Consider the following 19,966-nt stretch of genomic DNA (forward strand, 5'->3'; position numbering starts at 1 on the left):
TCAGGAACCAGTGCTTTCGAACATCGCTTACGTCATTTCTAGGCCTGACCCAAAAAAGCAAAAGACTCGTGGAAAATAATAGGCTTGTTTACTGACACAATTTTTCATGGTCAAGACCTGCATCCATGGCTTCTGTATTTGGTATACAAGCTAGCTTGTATCATAGGAGAGGGAGGAGTAAAACAAATAACAGCCGGTTTCGATTGTGTCATAGTTGCTCAGGCCAACTAAAGAAACTTTCAATAGAAAGTGGCTATTATATTACCTTTAGAGCATACACTTAAAACATCTCAACAGTTAATAGCAACAAATAGCGGCAGTGCCAAAATCAATATAGAGAGAGCACAAGAGACTCTAGCTAAGAAGTTCAAATCATGCAGGTCAAGGAATTCTGTCTCTGTATGGTATAAGGATTGCCTTCTCTATATTTCTCTTGAGTCTCCTTTTTTTCAACTTGATATTTCTGACTCTTAACATGACACCAACAATCCTCTTCAATGTGAATCACAGTTGGGAAAGATCTGATAAAAAATGGCGAAGATATGTCAGTGCCTTCTCTGCTTTGTGTACTTCCGTGACTGCCGGCCCTTTCTCTTCCATTTATCATTTCCAGCTGGCCGATTCTTTTTTTCTATCTCTTGGACCTTGCGTTTCCTGCAAACAGTTCCAGCAGGAACAAAAGAGCAGCACAGACAAGCCAAAATTAAATCTTTATTTAATAAGATATTCAGGCCATCCAAAAAAGATTAAACAAATACAAACAAGGATCGTAGTCCAAACCACGTGCTCAGCTTACATAAGGTCATAGAAAAAACATCCTCCAAAATATTCAAAATAAATTAGATTAGGCAAAATACAGCAATCAAAATGTGTAAGCCACATAATATTGAACTCTTATCTTAGCTTGCTTTTAATGGGTGAATCATGACCAAGTTTGTCGGGTATAATTTCAAGAAGTACAAAGCATAAATAACAAGATCACATTTCTGGTCTCCCCCCTTTTATGAAAACAAAAAATCTAATACTAAATTCTCTCACACTTTATAGTGTCATATATGCCAGAACCATGTTTCAAATTATAGGTGTTTTCTTCACAATTTGTCTGTCCAAAGATTTTATTTTTATTGGGTTGGTCTGTCTGAAGACATCGAAAGTGAAACCCAAATGCTTTTATAGAACAGAATAGCTTCTAGATTATTCCCTTTGCCGATGAGCTGTAACTCATTGTAATCACCTGCTCTTTCAAGACAAGAAACATATTTTCATGAAAGAAAACATCATGCATCATTGTACAGATTAATATCTAAACTTTAATCAACATATAGCTTATTGCAATGTGGTTTTGGAACCACACACAAAACAAAGTTGCATATCTCACCTGTACTTAGCAAGGGTATGATCAGACAGTAACTCATCTGCAATCGTTGCCTTCCTCTCCTTCTTCGTTAATCTACCTGTAAAGAAGTCTGATGCCGACTCGACCACAGTGCCCAACTGATTGCAAAAATCCAAGCATTCTAAGAACAAGCCAAGCAAACCCAAAAGAATGATACCCACACAGTCGCACCAACATGGCTAGCATTAGTCCAGGAATCACAAATAGACTTGCCTGAAAATACTTGGGCAGTGTTTTCGACTTTGAATCACCCTTCTTGTAGTGCCTCTTTGGATCAATGGCACTTCTCAACTGTATTAATCAACACGCTCATAACTTATCAAAAAAATAATAATAATCAACACGCTCATAAATTCCAAAGTCAAGGAATAACTTTTTTTGTGAAAATATATGGATACATGAATGTTACAGAATCTTATAGCTCCTAGCAAGTGGATGAACCATCAAAGTCAATTAGGGACTGCCCCTATTATCTTGATAAGCCCACAAGCCACTGCATGCATATGCACACCTCACAATAAGTTCTTAATTAATTAACAACTTACCCACATATGTATAATTATTTATCTTTTATGATAAACTGGACATGTAAAATAACTTTACCTCTATGAAGTTCAGCCATAATTAAAAAGCAAATAGAAATTGATGGAATATCAGATTGATTCAAATCCAAAGAACTGCCAAAATGAATTTGGTTTAGTCTTATTCTGGAACACGGCTTATGATGGGAGAATACAAGCACAAGGGTGCATACTAATGTGCCTGCATACTAAATAACTTCTTATGATAAGAGAACACTCATTTTGATCAAAGAAAGCACAATGAAGAGAATCAACCAATTTTTTTTTTTTATTGGCACCGGGTGTCCGGGAACAGCATCCTGACTAATCCTAGGGGTGCACATGCCCTCAGCAAGGAATTTCCCACAAGTGATCAAACAATCAATATTTTCAGAAGGAAACTTTATATATTCCAGATAGAGCAGCACATACAACGATTCCAGGTTTATTTAAATTATAACCACATCACTTCAACGATTAAGAATATAAGAAGTTTGATACTTCTCTATGTCAATGCCATTTTCCACGAAAGTTGGGCAGCTGTATATGCCTTGCATCAATATCTCTGGAAAATATTATTGACAGTGCAGGGTAAATTTATCACCCAAGAGGTTGTGTGCAAGGTCACAAATACATATGTAGGTAAGCAAGTGCATCCATATCATTTTGTTTTAAAAAAAAAAAAGTGCATATCAGAGTCCGTGGTAGCTGAAGTAAAGTCATTACTATACCAATTTGAGTTCTATATATGTTGTAGAAATATTAATCAGTTTTCCGTTTCAGTTGATTATTTATTTATATAGGGTTAAGACGACATTTACATTCGACACATAGGAAGCAGAAATTTTATAATGCCAAATATGAATGCAGTCAATCAATAAAGCATTTATCAGAGAACTTTTTTTGGATATGTGCATATATCAGAGATCATTACATGAAGTACTCAAACTTCTACAAAATCTTTCTTCTGCAGTTTCCAATTTATCTGAAGAGTGAAGTGAACTACCTCATAAAGAAAGATTACATCTAATAACACAGAATGCTATAATGGCCTAAATTTACAAAAACCAAGGCATTATTTAAATAATTTCCCTACTTCCACTGCTGGATGACCATGACCCAATTTGCATAACAATAGCATATTCCTAAGGCACACAAGGTTGAAACGATGAGCAAGCAAGTCACAGCGATGCAAACCCCCCAAGTGTTAAAGAATAATCTGGCAAAAGTTACAAGTGCCACAAAATCTACATCTACAAAAATAGAGTCAACAAACCTTTAGTAACCGCAGATCCTTTTCAATCTCCGGGGTAATGGTCTGTGCGGGCATCTCATACCTATGTTCATTTTACAACAAACCCAAAAAAAAAAAAAGAGAACAGAATTCAATTATGGTTGAGCTCTATTTGGTTGCTGAGATTTAATACGAGGAAAATAATACTTCTAAAAGAATCTTGATAGTTGAGTACCAAAAAAAAAAATTCCTCCACTCCTAAAATTATTCGAGTCAGTTGAGACAGGAAGTCAATAGCTTAAAACCATAAGCAAAGAATTTCGCACAATTTCAATATTTCCTTTCCTCCATTTTCCCAGCAACCAATCATATCAAATGATAAGAAAAACAAAAGGCTATAATATATAATCTCATTGACACATTGGCATACCAACTCTTGCCGGTAGTATCTTTGAGTTGCTTTCTCATCAACTTGTTTAACTTTCTTGGGTCATTTGGAGGGACGAAAAGTCCATCAACAAGCTCGGATGGCAGTCTCCAAAGAGCACTCGCTTCAGTTTGGTTCTGGGATTTGCTCACAGACCCATTATGGGTTCCTGCCGACGAAGTTGGCAACTTCGGTTCCCATGATAGCCCAATCACTGGTTTGCTCTCAGGCATTCTAGGTTTGGAAAAAGCAAAGGAAAAAAATTATTCAAAATCAACGGCTCAGATATCAAACATCAACACGCATATATAATACAAGCAAAATAAATAAAAATCAGGAGCCCCAATCAATTATTACTCTCCTTCTGTTTGTTAAGATATATCTATTCTATATTAAAAGCGTGAATGTAAAAAGCAATAGTGTTTTTTCGTCTTCCTTTTTCTTCCTATTTACTCTTCCTCTTTCTGAATCTCGGCAACCTTGTGGGTATGCTTTGTTCTTTTCTCTCTCAATCGAACATATATGAATTTGTGCAGTATGATTAGATAGATCATACGCATCTGAGTCAGAGAAAACAAAACCCAAAGATAATCTGTAAGATCTTTCAAATTCTACAACTTCAGTAAAAAAAAAAAAATAATACAGATTATACATGAAATCAAACCAAATCCATTTAAAATCTGTAATCCAAGTCTACATTTACAAAATAAAATATGATCAGACGATTCCAAATAATACAAACCAAACCAAATCCAAACCAAATCTGTAATGCATGTGTAGATCTTACCCAAAAAAAAACAGCAAAAACAAAATTCGTTAGACAGTTCCACAAACAGGGTGGGTTTGATACAATACTAGATCTAAGGAAAAAAAAAAAAAAAAAAAAATTGGCTCAGACGATTCCACAAACAATCGGTGGGTATGCTTCTGTAATACATAATTTCTTGGAGGGTTGCAGTAATACCTGATTTTCTGGATGAGATTCGGACTGAGTGATGGAAAGAGAAAAGGAGAGGGAAGCGGAACAGAGGATTTGCGAGACGGAGAGAAACCGAGAGAGGAAGATTGTGGCGGCCGTTGTTGGTGGAACTTCGGCAAGACGACGACACGAGGAGAGAAGATGCAGCCTTCTTCAATAACGGAGAGCTAGATGGCGAGACAGTGGGAGAGGATATGGAAGATGCAGTGTTAGAGGGGGCAGAGAGAGAGAGAGAGAGAGGGAGGGGAGGTGTAACCGGTCCGGTCCAGCTTTAGACAAAATTTAAGACCGAATCCGTACCGGTTTTACATTTTTAAAAATCGATTACGCACCGGTTACTTTCCTAAACTGATACTTCTGATTTTACCGATTTCAGTCCGGTTCGGTCCGGTTTTCTAATTTTAATCATCTACCATAAAAAAAAAAATTTACCATAAAAAAAATTGCTCCCATGTAAAAAATCTGCTGCCATAAAAAAATGTGCTATAAAAAAATCTGTTACAACAAAAAAACTGCTATAGAAAAATCTGCTATAAAAATATAAAATCTGATATTAAAAAAAAAAAACTGTAACAACAAAATAAACCCTAAATCAGAAGCTCATTAAAGTTTTTACCATATGCAGTTGTGCACATATTGATGCCAGTTCATAAAAAATACCAATGTTTTGAATACCGTACCAGATGGCGTACCGGTCAAGGCATTCGAACGAAATATTTCGATACCGATACCGTTTCGTGAGCCATTTCGGGATAGTCGATATATGAATAAATTATATATATAATTATATTCTAAAATAATAGTCTATATAGGAATAAATTATATATAAATACATATATATATAAATTATAAATAGTCTAGTCTGAATTGGGGGTCAAAAAATAAGCGTGTAATTTGAAAAAATTAAAAAAAAAAATTAAAGGCCGGTACAACCGATATTTAGGTTGGTACGAAATATATATATAGTACCTATATCGGCCCAGTGGCCGGTACGGCAAATACCCGTTATACCGGCCGGTATGTACGTTATTCACAACATTGAAAAATACAAAAAAAAAAAAAAAAAAAAAAAAAAAAAAAAAAAAAAAAAAAAGGAAGAAGGATCAACCAAAACTGACTTTTTTTTATAAGTGTTCAATGGACACCAAATAAATTGATATAAAGAAATCTCAAGTACATGAACTGTAACAACAAGCCAAAAGGGCAAAGTACCCTGCCTCTCGTTACATAACATAAGAGAAAAAGCTTCTGGGTTCCTTATATCAATACACACAGAATAAAGATTAATAGAGAAAGAAAAATCATCAATGCAATAGCAGAAAATTCAAATAGAGAATACACACAATGCAAGAAAGATCATAAAGAATACACACATAAAGAAATTCAAATAGAGAATACACATAATGCAAGAAAACATTGTAATGATTCAAGACAACACAGAACACACAAGAAACCAAACCAGTAGAATCACTGATTGACATCCATGCAACCCAAAAAAATTTATCAGGTTCAAATCTACTAATAAATATATATGAACAAACAAACAAAATTACCCACAAAAGCAAAAATGAAAGAAATCAAGCTATTTTCAGCTGGATGGGGAACTATACATGTTCATCCTCGATGGGGAGCTATACAACATATATAAACCCTAAATCCTAAAATATAAAATATAAAATTATACCTTCCACAATTATAAAATATAGATTCAGCTTGATGGGGAGCTATAGACAAAAACTATAAATATAAACCCTAATCAGATTTTGAAATCTGTAAAAAACCCTAAATCTCAAATCTGTAAATTCGATTAAAAAAAAAAAAAAACCTACATGAAATGATTCAATTAGCAATGAATTGAAACATTGCAATGATTCATGAAGTGAATGTAAGATTTTGAAAATTAAAAAGCACATATATGTTCACATACCGATTAGCTCGCCGAGAGAGGGGAAAACAATACCTGTGATTCTGTAGCCTCGGGAACAACTGGAAGCGGAGGAGAACAGAACGGACCAACAGTGTCGACGGCTAGGGGCTGTTGACAGCGTGAGAGAGGGGCTGAGCGTGAGAAACGGCTGCGACGACTCAGGGACTCGAGAGGCAGAGCAGAGATGGTCGAGCGGGCAGAGAGGAGAGGGGGGAGGTTTGGGGGACCGTAATATATATATATATAATATATATATATATATATATATATATTTATATATAACCCTATTAAATGACGCCGTTTGGCCTTTGGGATTAAAATTTAGTCTATATGCATAATATATATAATATATAGTATAGTATATATTTTATATATATATATATAGTATATAGTGATATTAATATATAGTATGCTATATTATATATTATAATACTAACTATATATTATACTATTATAGTGATACTATTATATTAGTATTAGTTTCAGTGATTTAGTATAACTATATTAGTATAAATATAACTATAGTCTATATTAGATTATTTGTATTAGTTAGACTATATAATAGTATTAATATTATACTATTAGTATAGTTATATAATATAAGTATAACTATAGCTATAATGAGTTTGTTAATTGTTATATTAGTATTTGTTAATTATTATAGTGAGTTTAATTTATTATAACTATATTATTGATAGTATTATTGTGATAGTATTAGTATAGTAATTTATTATAGTGATAGTATTAGTAATTAGTATTAACTAATTACTATATCATTATTTTATATGTGATTATTTAGTATAGTGATTATTTAGCTATATATAATATATCAGTATAATTAGTTATATATTAGTATAGCTATAAATAAAATGTTATTAATAATTTAAATATATATTTTATGTTTAAAGCATATGATAAATTAAATTTTCATATTTAAGATTAAAATTTTATTTTATAAATTATAATAACTTTATTTTCTATATAATTATATTAATAACATATGATCAAACAAATTACAAATGTTCATATTTAAAATTAACATTTTATGTTATAATTTATAAATTATAACATGAAATTATTTCATATATAATTATATATTATATATAAAACTTATATATAAAAAATATTTTGTATAATATTAATTTTGTATAAAACTTATATATATATATAATTTTTATTATTTTTTTTTCCCAACCGGGCCAGTCCGATCTTGGAAACCATGGAACTGGGACCAAACTGGGTCCGGCCGGTTTTACAGTTACAAGAACTGTTCCCGAATCGGACCAGTTCAAAATCGGTCCAACCGGTCCGGTCCGATTTTCCGATTCAAATTTACACCCCTAGAGTGCACCAATTTAATTTTAGGGTTCATGTCTGAAAGTCAAAATAAGAAAAGTTTGGTATTTATGTGAAGGGGAAAATGGCTATGTTGGTTAGTTCTTATTTTAGGTTGAGAAATTCTTGTTGCAGTCCCCAAATAGAGGTCTGCACGCACACGCCCAACGTATTCAAAACGATTCGTTTTATTAAACTGAGGGAGTTGGCTTTTTCGCGTACAAGGAAGAAAATCAAATTGATATCAAGAACTGCTATTGAAATGGTGTGAAGAAACCGTAGCAGACCACGACGCCACTTTTGACCGATGATTTTTGAGTTGGATGATGATTTCTAAGTTGCTGGCCATTCCATTTTTGTCCCCATCGAGCTGACCACGACGCCATAAAGGGACCCTTCCACCACCGTCGGTCAATAGGTATGAGGTTTGTGATTTCATTTTGCATCAGTTTGGAAGGTTTGGAAATCTTTTCCTCGTAGACTCAGCAAACTTGATCTTAAATTCTTTATAAACATTTTATTTACTCTATTATTACTCTAAATATGAACTTTGGCGTGTTAATAATCTAGGAAACGATTGTTCATACTTCGAGAAACAAAAAAGTATGAAGATTCAGATGCTAAATGGAAGGAATTAGACCCTAAAGTATCACTTTTCATGTGAGTTCACAAAAAAAAAAAATCGATAAATGCAGCCGATTTCAACATAGCAAGCATGAGTATAACTCATTTTCTAAAAAAGGGAGAAAAGACGAACTCAAATAAATTGGTGGAAAAGTGGGCTAGGCTGGGCTGGGTCTACGTTACCGGCGTCACTGGTGAGGAACTGAGGACAACGCCAATGATGGAGGAGCTGATCACGATGTCAGATTTCGAACGGCAAAGAGAGACAGTCGAGCTAGGCAGCGGCAAAACCAAATAAAAAAGAGTTGAGTTCCTGCGTATACTATTTTTCTGGGTATCGGGGAGGATGGCATTTTGGTCATTTGACATAAGCTGACATGGATAATAGGACAAACTATGGAGTACACGGAAAGCCCTTCAACAGACTGTACCTAGCAGTTCTCAGGTTGGTCAGGTAGAATGGTCTTTAGCTAAATATTGTTAATTTGTTATTGTTTTATTAAGTAGTGGGTGGGCTGGTAAGTACAACCCCTTTTCAAGTGTTTTTTTAGGAAAAATTCTAAATAGAAGTTCCACGTTCTGTACACCATTTAAAAATATATAATTTTATCATTTTATCCTCATATTTCATGTGTAGCGCAACTCTTTTTTCAATCCAAAGTGTCTCTTTTATTTGTAGAGAGAGCCTCATGCTTCATCAACAGACTTCAAAGAAGAACGCTAGTTTTATTCTTTTTCTTTTCAATTCCATTAAGAACTAATTCTATTTTCTAGAGTTTTGATGTAACCTAGCATTAAACACAGTTTATATTCCAAGTTATTTTATTTTCTATATTTCCATGATTGAGTATTTATTTATTATTCTTAATGCTTGCAATTTTTTAGCTAACTATTATTTTTACTATTAAATCACAATGGGACCGAGAGGTGATTTGTGATTAAACACCATTAATTTAGCGAAAGCAGAGATGCCCACGACTAGTGTGATTTTTAAGAAAAATTTAAAGAACTTAATGAGTCTCCAATTAGTTAAATATACATGAAGATATGGAGTTTTTGGTTGCAGATATTTTTTATACTATTCGAGAGAAAATATTGAATAGTTAAGAGATTTTTATCAACTTAGAATTATTGAGATTCTATAACAAAGAAGAATAAACTATATGAGATTTGATAGGTGAAGTCAAACGCTCTAAATGTATTTTTATTATTTTTAAAATCTAAATTTTAATATTCTTTTCTTCAGTTTAATAAATCATTTTTCAAATTTTGATTTTTCAAATTTTGATTTTCCAAATAGTAATTAATTTAATCAATTCTAATACTCAATAGCATAATTATTCCCTATGGGTTCGATATCCGTTTTCTTTAAAACACTTTACTACTTGTTACGATTTTATGCATTTATAGATATATTTTTATGTAAACAATGCACTTAATGAAGTATATACAAGGAAGGAAAAAAAAAAAAAATAGAGGAACGGAAAGACAGATAATACGCAACTGCCAATTTATTAGGCTTGAAAATTGACAGTAATCCGTCTCTTTTACATCCAAACATTTGCCCTCGTTGTATTATTTTATATTTCCATGAGTTGTCATGATAACTGCAGTGTATTGTTGATTTTTTAGAGCTGCAGCTTAGGTTCATGGCAATGGTTCTTGCGAATCTCCCAAGCGAGAGAGATGGAGATATGCATCAGTCCCTGCATGCACATTGCAGATCTACAGATGAGTCAAAAGTCATGGGTGGATAAAATGAAAGGAAAAAGAACACAAGACAACAAACATTCCGATAGAAACTATTTATTTATTTATTTATTTTTATATCAGGATCCTCTCTAAGACAGGACCCTTCGGACCCATTCCTGTAGAGTAAACCCCGGTCCCGTGCACCGCACTCTCGGAAGTTTCCCTACACAAAACTAGTTAAATCGCTAACTTTTCACCAAGAGGTGTGGCCTCAAAGGATTGTTTGCACCCATGAGGAAGAAACCAATTCCTTGTGCATGCAAAAATGATGATTAAATTGCAGTTGAGGTGCAAAAGCATATCATAATGTGTACATATAATGCAGCACTTAACTTTTTTAGTTGTCTGTCCATCAGCTTGTCAACACCCAGAATGAGTTAGAAGATCTAAGGATAATATTGCCCAGGTGTTGTAATGTAAATTAAAAACACTGCTAATTACAAAAACATGAAAGCACGCACAGACATCAAGTTCTTTGAATTGATAATCTCTTCTGATCTTATATATAATATATATGTTCTTGTGGCTCCTGGCATTCATGACGAAATCCTGCAGGGATGGACCGAGTGAAATAACCATTGCCAAGCCTAAAATAGTGATATTTTAGATACAACAAATGACAAGGTTTTCTATTTCCAGCAATTACCGCTATAATTCCAAACTCACCTAGGCCGAATGGCTATCTTCCTTGGTTTTTAACTTATTGGTTTTTAACATATCAAAATCAATGATAAAAAGCAAAATATTGAACCTGACATTTCCAGATGAAACACAAACACAACTATATTGAAGTGCACCAAGCTAATTCAGTATGGAAACGAGAATTAGCTCAAAATCTTCTACATATCTTTGATGTATCCACCAAACATTATAAACTGTGAGACTTTTGAATGTCAAGCCCGAAGTGCTAGTCCAATGGTGTAAACATTTGAGACAGTTGAGACTTTTTTTTTTTTATTGGCACCAGGTATCCAGGAACAGCATCTCGACTAATCCCGGTGGTACACAGGCTCTCGGCAAGGAGTTTCCCGCAAGTGCACATCGGGTAATTCAATAAGAAAATCCCTCAATCCGATGGCCCCTAGAGATTGTTTGCACCCAAAGGGATTTGAACCTTAGACCTGAGGGGAGTATACCCCTAAGCCCAAGGCCTTTACCACTTGAACCAACCCCTAGGTGTTTGAGACAGCTAAGACTTAAAGAGTATGAAATCATTCTGAATGATTAAAGTCTGTTTACTTATAAAAAAATGATTAAAGTCTGGAGCAAAAAAAAAAAAAAAAAAAGCTCAAACTCACCATATCCTTCCATAGAGATAATTTGGAGATCTCCTCCAAAATACCGAGCATACAGGCGACTTATTGGAAGTCCATATCCATATCCAGCCATTGTCACTGCATTAGCAGTACCAAGATCTGAGTCCTCATCCATTGGGTTTTTTGCAGTGCTGTAAAGATATGTGAAAATTTTGGAGAGCCCACTTCTTGGTATGCCGCCCCCTTCATCCGATACCTATTATGCCAGTCAGAACAATTTATTGACCATTTCTTCTGTCAAAAGAAACTAAATCAAAAAAATTACTAAAAGTGGCATGTAACATCAGGAAAAAGACAAAAAATAAAGGGTTACATACAAGACAATCCCTAGGTTTTCTCAATTATCTTTGTGCTCCTTACATTTCTAATTTTATAATTTTGCTCCCTGGCTTTTAAACTTCTATCAATTAGGTCCCTCTATTAGATGTCCTTTAGCTAATTTATCAGAAATACCATAGCCACCGGTCTACACATGGCATGCCATACACTTAAAAAAGAATAAAATTTAACAACTAAAAAGAACGTTTAAAAAAAAAAATCACATAAAAACCCTCCCCACCCAGTCCACCTAGGTGAGGCCTTGGTCTACCTGCCCAAGCGCACGTTGGCCACCTAGGCGGTACCTAGGTTCGAGGAGAGGAATTGCCTCTTTTTTTATATAAAGAATCATAGATATTTTCTGCTTTTCCAGTTTCTGAAGTTTTTAATTTTGGGGGACGTTTGGATGAAAATGTTGGAAAGTTTTTTATGAATAGTGAAGAAATTGAAAAAGAAATGAAAGTTTTATAGGTTTTGTGTGTAAATGTGGGTCCCAATTTAAAAATATATAAAGAACGAACTTTTATAGTATTTTAATGTTATTTATTATTTAAATTAAGGTTAGTTTGTATTGAAATAATATATTTTAATATAGAGATGAAATATATTGAGTTGAGAAGTTTTATATGTTTGGGAGTAAGTTGAGGAAATATTTGGAAAACTAAACTACTGTAGAAGGTTTACTTCTGCATCCAAACATGGGCTAATGTTTCTTCGATTTTTGGTTTTATGTTTTTCTTTTCAATTTTCAATTATTTTGTGCTTCTGTTTTTCATGTTTCTGTTTCCATAGGTTCTTATTTATGCATTTTGAAAAAATTGATTTTCTAAGTATCTTTTTTAGCCACGTGACTTGCCATATCAACATCTCCATTATAATAGTAAAACGAAAATCTGATAGAGGCACTCTGATAAATTGTAAAATCCAACTAGCAAAATGATAAAATTAAAAACCAAAGAAGAAAAAATATAACCATACAAAACGTAAGGACTGTTTTCGTATTTGACCCATTAAAAAATGGAAGGGTGGATTCAGAGTGGGGGAAACTAACAAATAAAAAAAAAAAAAAAATTAGTTTTAGTCTTTTGTGTGGGATGTTAAACAAAATACCCTATCAATTTTGTAACAACTGAAGATTTCGTGAAAGTCATTTTTGACGAGTGAAAAAAAATTCATGAAAACTAATTTCATAGGCTATTGATGTCAACGAGCAAAGAGGGGTACAACTTTGATTGTATATATTAGCAATGATCAATACCTTGATAGTAACATCTTCTACACCACCAGCCACTATTATTCTAATAGGAGGTGCAACTTTGTCCGAGTCCATGAAATGCTCTTGGACAGCACGCAAGGAGTTCTTGACCAACTCAAACACCATAAGATGCAAGTGTGTTGGAACGTACCTGTTATGAAAGCAAACAGAACATTGCATAACAACAGAGAAAGCAAGTGGTCTAACTTTTGTAAATCTCAGCTCACTACTAATAGACATATAGGTCATATCAAGGCAAAGTTTCTTGAAGGAATATCCCTAACACAAGGAATGGGGAACAGAAAACTTTGGCAAATGACAGAATTAGAAAAAGGAGGAAAATGAATGGGCAACTGAGACTTTACTTCAAAAACAGGTGAGAAAAACCAAAGGGAAGGAAAATTTAGAAACACAGCACCTAAATAAAATCTGAGAGAAACGAATACATACAACATAACTTACGGAAATGTAAAAATGGGATCCCCATATATATTAACATTGGGGGCACTGCCATACTCGCGCAAACAAATAGCACGGGCATCTTCACTGGCAGTTCGTGCTACCTCCAATGGAGACATTTTTGTATGTATATAACCCACACAATGAGGAGGGGGATTAGGATTGTGCAACTCCACATGTTGCCCTAATTTTCACCAAAATTTGAAGCAAATAAAATATGTTAGAACTCACTGACAAGAGCAATGCAATTAATATGGTGCAAAAAGACAAAGAACTAGCTGAACATACCAATTGGGAAAGCAATCGAATAAAGTAAGAAGGAAAGAAAATTATAACTAACCAATAAGCATGCGAATCCCTATTCTTGACATGTAAAAGCGATCTAGAAACTGATCAATCTCATCAAGATCCTCGTAGACGATCTTCGGATCCATGCCTTTCTTCAACTGTTGAACCCCCAAAGCCATCATAGGGACCACATTGTTGTGTCTCACCTTGATTGCCTTAATCATTTGAGTAAATTCCTTCTCATCATTTGTGTCCTTGATCTCGGGAAAGGATCTAAGGTCGCGATAAGAATCAAGATACCAATCTCGAACCTTAAGAGTGAAAAATTTACCCAAAGTGAGTGCACACTCAATACGTGAGACCAAACCCTCCCTTTAACATCCAACAAGTCACCTATCAACTCAAACCGAGTCCCTCTCCCATAGACGAAATTATACATAAGTGAGGTCATCCATGGAATCATTTCCACATTACTCACTGTATAAATCTAAAACATTACGAGAGAAACATCCCTATACTAATGTTAGTAGAGCATTTAAAAAGAAACAGTCACGATATCAGAAATTCCAACATTACTTTCCGTGTAAATCCAAAATATTAAAAGAGAAAGTTCACTGTACCATAATTAGTAGAGGATTTAAAAAGAAGCTGCCATGTCCCAAGCAATTAGCAAACAGGCAACATTCATTTAAAATTAAGGCAAAAACAGGCAACAGCAAAACCCAGGCATAATTAGCCGAACAATCTCACATCACTTTTCCCTTTTGAAAACACAAAATGCATTGATCGTAGCTTTTAAAAGCAAGAAAGGTGATTCCATAATGCTAACTGTTCGGTATAGTGTAGACAGGAAAAAATCATACATCAACGCCAGATTCCTCTGATAGATTGTGTACTGACAGCAGCAAAACCATTATCTGAAAAATTCCATAGGAGGCGGTGCATGCAAAATTGTTTCTATAATCAAAACCTTTTTCTTTTCCGGAAGTTATAAAATTAAAGCCCAAACAGCAGAATATCCATATCTATACTATAATAAACAAATATCTAGAACCCAACACGCGGGATCAAATTTTAAAGTAAAAATATATAAACTTGTCTAATAAAGAAATGTTAATCCAACTTTTCTCAATTCTCTCTCACTGTGGACTATATGGTCACACACACACAAGAAAAATTATAAATTTAAAACCAAAACATAAAACATAAAAAGAAAAAACAACCCAAAACAAAACTCAAAATCCGAAAATAATGCAAAGTACCTTCAAAACGGCAGGTTTTTCAGATAAGCTATAAGGCAGGCTTTCGAGCTCGATGGCCCTCCTGGCAATTCTAATGGGGAGCTCCTTGTGAAGAAACTGAGCGGAGATTAGCAAATTCCTGTGGCTGGGATCGGACCCAAACTCCATCATGTGCCTCAAGCTCACGCCAGTCTGCTTCATACACCCCCATCGTTGCACCTCCTCGATAAAGCTTTTGGAGAAAGACTCACACAGTTTCTTGGCCGCCATGCCTCGCCAACACGACCCAGAAGCGAGTACCGCAATTTGATACCAAGAATACAAACAACATGCAAGCGAAGCACACAATGCGAAACCGGCATAGGGATTTATGTCGTGGGCGCAGAACGACTTTTTTTGTACTCCCTCTCACTTTCTTCCCTTCGGGATTTTACGGATGGAGAGATAAGAAAGTGGATTGAATTCTTTTTGGTAATGCAAACAGCAAAGAGAGAAACGCGAGTTGGGTAAAAGCCTAAAGGGCTAAGAAGAAAACATGGTTAGGTTCTCAACCTCATCCAAACAATATCGAAACGTTACGCAAAACGGTGAACTTGGCCTACATAGTACGAGGTAGTTGAATAGTGTTGTTAGTAGTTACCTTTAAATAAGATTAAAAATAAATTAGTCATCCAAATAATAATACAAAATAGAAAATAATATTTATCATTAAAATATTTCAGATTTTGTTATAAAACAGTCACTATTCAACCATACTTGATAGTTTTTAAATAAAATGTAAAATATTTTTCATAGAATATAAAGTGTCAGGTAATAAATAGTAATCAATAAAAAAAATTATTTAAATATTTTACCTCCTCTATTAAGTGAAAAAAAAATAAAAACAAATTAAACATTCCCTCAAAAGTCAAATGTTACCAAAACATAATTTAGATTTTCTATTCAAGTTTTAGAATTTAAAGCAAGAAAGACATTAAATGCACACAACTCGTGGGATCTCATCTTCAAAGTCAATAATGCACACACTTTCGTTGTTTTTCTCTTTTTCTTTTCTTTTTTATGTTGGGTTTGGTTTAATTACTTGGGACTTTTGGAGGTGGATTAAACGCAAGTGCATGTGATTTCAATATTTTGGTTAGATATTGGAGCTTCTCCATATGCATAGATACTCAGTTCTTACAGCATTAGTAATGGTGTAGGTAAAGATCATGATAAGATAAAATTTGACTAAAATTACATATTTTATCTTTTACCTTTGTCATTTAAGAGAGATTTCTATATTGGATTATCTATTTATTAGTCAAAATAATAATAAAATATTATTTTTTAATAATAATAATTTTTATTTTTATTTTTCATATTTTGTAATTATACTGATCATATATTAAGTTTTAATTTAATTTAATTAAGTTAATGTTTTTCCTTCTCTTGAGAGAGAGAGCAAGTGGAAAGAGAGAGAAATAAATGATCAAATAATCAATAGATAGTAAACATTACCTATCTAAATATGTAAAGATACTGTAGGTTGTAGCAAAAAATTTACATTTGGCTCTTCCAATGTAATAGATTTAATGGAATTGTTAGCTAAATATTGATATGTATTGGTATTTGCCTACACTATTACTAGTGATCGAGTCTGTCTTGTATCAGTCGCCAACAAGCTAGCTTTTGCCCTTTTATAGAAGGGAAATGTTAGTTTGTCCTCAAGTTAATTTGTCTTTTATGTTTTATTGCTAATGCATTATATATTTTTTTAATATTTTAAAAAAATTATTATTATTAAGTTTGTGTAATTTTTCAAATGTTTACAAATATATCAAAACCTAATTAAAAAAAAAAAAAAAAGGAATGAACTAACGGTCGGCTACTAGCATGATCCTTTTATATACACAATTACGTATGGGTGTAGCTGACACCACAATAAGTATAGACCATCCTAGCTACGACATGGATAGAAAGGACTAGCTTGAAACAAGTTTACACATCATCCCTAAGTTCAAATCAAATTATGTTATTTGAATGATGTGTGGTATAAATGCTTTTAAATAAAATTATTTTTTAAATAACTTCTAAGTGTATAAAATTATGTTATTTACAAGTTTGTTTTGTATCACATTACTTGAGAACTCATGATATTCATAAAAACAGTTTAGAAGTTTAGATACTAATACTTTTTATGTAAGTTGATGCGATATATATGTGTTTCACATTAATGATGTGTATGGTGTATCGATTGAAAAAAAAAAAAAAAAAAAGGTGTTTAAATAAGTTTACTCACTTATAAATAAGTGTGAACATGAAGAATTATTAAGTAGTCTAGAAGTATAGACAATGTGGTATTTTTAAAGTTGTGTCGTTGAAATTACTTATTATAGTGCTGCTTTTTAATGACATACCATATGGAAGTATGTTGTGTTGGTACTACAGGCTGATCCAACATCTAGATACTCTAGTTGCTTAGGTGATGAAGGCTAAGTATTATCCAAGTTCCACCTTCCAAGAAGCAAAATTAGGGTCGAAATCTTCTTATGTCTGGAGAAGTTTCCTAATAGCTAAACCTTTGGTTGAGGTAGGTTTATATTGGAAGATAGGGAATGTGAGTCAGGTGCAAATCTAGAAAGATAAATGGATATCCTCTCCAAATCCTAGTAGGGCCTAGAGCAATGTTAGTGTGCTGAAGCATAATGCAATAGTCTCTAAATCAATTGATCATATCACTAAGTAGTGGAAATGTGCCCTGGTGCAGCAGATATTTAATCACAGAGAAGCTGAGACCATAATTAAAACTCTCATAAGCTATCTCAACAGCAGAGATAGACTTGTATGGCAAGGCACAAAAGATGGTGACTTTTTAGTAAGAAGCGCCTATCACAAGGAACTAGAGAGAAGTCTTCCTATCTCAAGTCAAGCTTCAAGTAGCTCCTCCTTCAAAGCAATTTGGCTGCAACTATGGCAGTTAAAAGTGCAACCTGGAGATAAAGTCTTCCTTTGGAGATTCTGCCTAGAGGCCCTTCCAACCTAATCTAATCTCTTTAAGAAGAGAATAGTTGAAAGCCCCCCTGCCCTATCTGCAACTTGGAGGAAGAAGACTTAGTTCATGTTAGATGGAGGTGCGAGGTAGCTAGAGATGTTTGGAGCCAGTGCTCAAAAAGGTTACAGAGATGTCACCTCACATACAGGACTATGCTCCAACTACTTGAAGTCTTATTTCAAACCATGGACAGCCAGATCATTCAAGAGTTTGTTGTGGTGGCTAGAAAGATATGGTGGAGAAGGAACAACCTACTTTTTAAAGGTATTTTTGCTCACCCGAATGCTATTGTGGGAGAAGCAAGAGGCATCTTGGATATTCTAAATGAGAAGGAATCCAACCAGGGTCGTGGTACCAGTAAGGCCTGTATCTCAGCTGAAGTTTGGTAGGCTCCTCCATCAAACTGGCTAAAGATGAATTGGAAAAGTGCAGTAGACAAGGCCAAAGGTATAATTGGAGTGGGAGTGGCAGTTAGGGACAATACAGGCCAAGTCATTGCTACCATGAGGACCAAAAAAATCTCTTCCCCGATCCATTGCTAGCAGAGGCATTTGGAGCTCTTAAAATTGTTCAGTTTGGTATGGAGCTTGGTCTATCTCAAGTGATTATTAAAGGAGACTCTCTACAAGTCATCAATGTTCTTAGAAGGGACTAAGAAGGCTGTAATAGTGCAAGTATGTTTATATGTGAAGAAAAACAGCTACTAAAAAATTTTACCAAGTGGGAGGTTTCTCATGTTAGGAGAAATGACAACATTGTAGCAAATGGCAATAGGAGAAATGGCTCACTTGTTAGCAAAAGATGCTCTTTCCAACTATGATCATATTGTAACGCTGGAGGAACTCCCTCCTTGTATCCCTTTGGTTTAATAGAATGGAAATGAGTTACTAAAAAAAAAAAAATCATAATTACTCTTATAAATATACTATTTATTGTATGACCCACTACACTAATTAAGAAAAAAATGTCAAAAGACAAATATTCTTTTATGCTAGGAAAACTTTACTCTTACCGCTATTTTTTTTTTTTTTACTTAATGATTAAATAAGTATTTTTTAATAATATTGTAAATTTTTTTTTTAAAAAAAATAAAAAGTGTTAATATATATATATATATAAACACAAGTAAAATAACTAGAGGGAGCTCCTAGCAGTGAGAGTAGAACCATCATTTATGCTAACAATGATGTATTGTGAATATCGATAAGAAAAATTCTACTCATGATCACTACATTACACTACACATTATATATAATTTTTTTATTTTTTTCTTGTCAAATGTGTGGTGTATGGATAATGAGTAGGAGAATTCCTTTAACTTAGTAAGAATAAAATAAAAAAAATAAAAAAAAATCATATGTGATGTGTGATATAAGGATGATGAATAGAAGAACTATGTTGAAAATCACTTATAAATAGATGTTTTTCAAAATAGTCACGTGTTATTGGTGATTTATGGTGAAGGGTGCGTCGACTTACTCATTTGATACGTAAATAATTTATCTCAAGTTGGAAAAATGGGTTTTAATTGCAAGTGGGAGGCATTTTATCAAAAGTTTGTGACTTTGTAATCTACACAAGTGAAGAAAGGAAATACCCATTCACGTGCAAGATTACCTAGTAGTAAATCATGACCAACAAAAAGCAAAAGTTTGAACAAGGTTGATCTTGATGCATGGTTGGAACCCAAGGTGATCTCTTGTGATCAGTCTCATACTCATCAACCTCAAAACATAAGCAATCGAGAAAAATGAGCTAGAAAGAATATAAAACAAACAAAATGAAAATCATGTGTAAAAAGATAGACGACAATTGACTATCTTG

At 33.7% G+C, this 19,966-nt stretch overlaps 2 protein-coding genes across 4 annotated transcripts; both read right to left on the reverse strand.

Annotated features, from left to right (window-relative positions):
- Window positions 1–228: 228 nt before the first annotated feature.
- Window positions 229–6,727, reverse strand: LOC121246129 (rRNA-processing protein fcf2-like). 2 transcript variants are annotated; one of them, XM_041144143.1, is made up of 6 exons: window positions 6,524–6,727; window positions 3,621–3,851; window positions 3,233–3,293; window positions 1,610–1,687; window positions 1,379–1,494; window positions 229–654 (listed from the first exon to the last, which is right to left on the reverse strand). In XM_041144143.1, exons 2-6 carry the CDS (start codon window positions 3,848–3,850, stop codon window positions 546–548), a joined length of 594 nt encoding a protein of 197 aa, XP_041000077.1. In that variant the 5' UTR covers window position 3,851; window positions 6,524–6,727; the 3' UTR covers window positions 229–545. The 2 variants fall into 2 exon arrangements, with proteins under 2 accessions (XP_041000077.1, XP_041000078.1); XM_041144144.1 differs by having other exon boundaries at window positions 3,621–3,853; window positions 6,533–6,701.
- A 3,248-nt stretch (window positions 6,728–9,975) lies between these two features.
- LOC121246840 (pyruvate dehydrogenase (acetyl-transferring) kinase, mitochondrial-like) lies at window positions 9,976–15,759 on the reverse strand. 2 transcript variants are annotated; one of them, XM_041145134.1, is made up of 6 exons: window positions 15,133–15,759; window positions 13,923–14,181; window positions 13,586–13,766; window positions 13,127–13,274; window positions 11,533–11,746; window positions 9,976–10,188 (listed from the first exon to the last, which is right to left on the reverse strand). In XM_041145134.1, the coding sequence occupies exons 1-6, from the start codon at window positions 15,379–15,381 to the stop codon at window positions 10,130–10,132; spliced, it is 1,110 nt and encodes a 369-aa protein (XP_041001068.1). In that variant the 5' UTR covers window positions 15,382–15,759; the 3' UTR covers window positions 9,976–10,129. The 2 variants fall into 2 exon arrangements, with proteins under 2 accessions (XP_041001068.1, XP_041001069.1); XM_041145135.1 differs by having other exon boundaries at window positions 9,976–10,207; window positions 15,133–15,684.
- Between the last annotated feature and the right edge of the window lie 4,207 nt (window positions 15,760–19,966).

The sequence above is a fragment of the Juglans microcarpa x Juglans regia genome, chromosome 1S, assembly GCF_004785595.1.
Source record: "Juglans microcarpa x Juglans regia isolate MS1-56 chromosome 1S, Jm3101_v1.0, whole genome shotgun sequence".
Classification (NCBI taxonomy): Eukaryota; Viridiplantae; Streptophyta; class Magnoliopsida; order Fagales; family Juglandaceae; genus Juglans; species Juglans microcarpa x Juglans regia.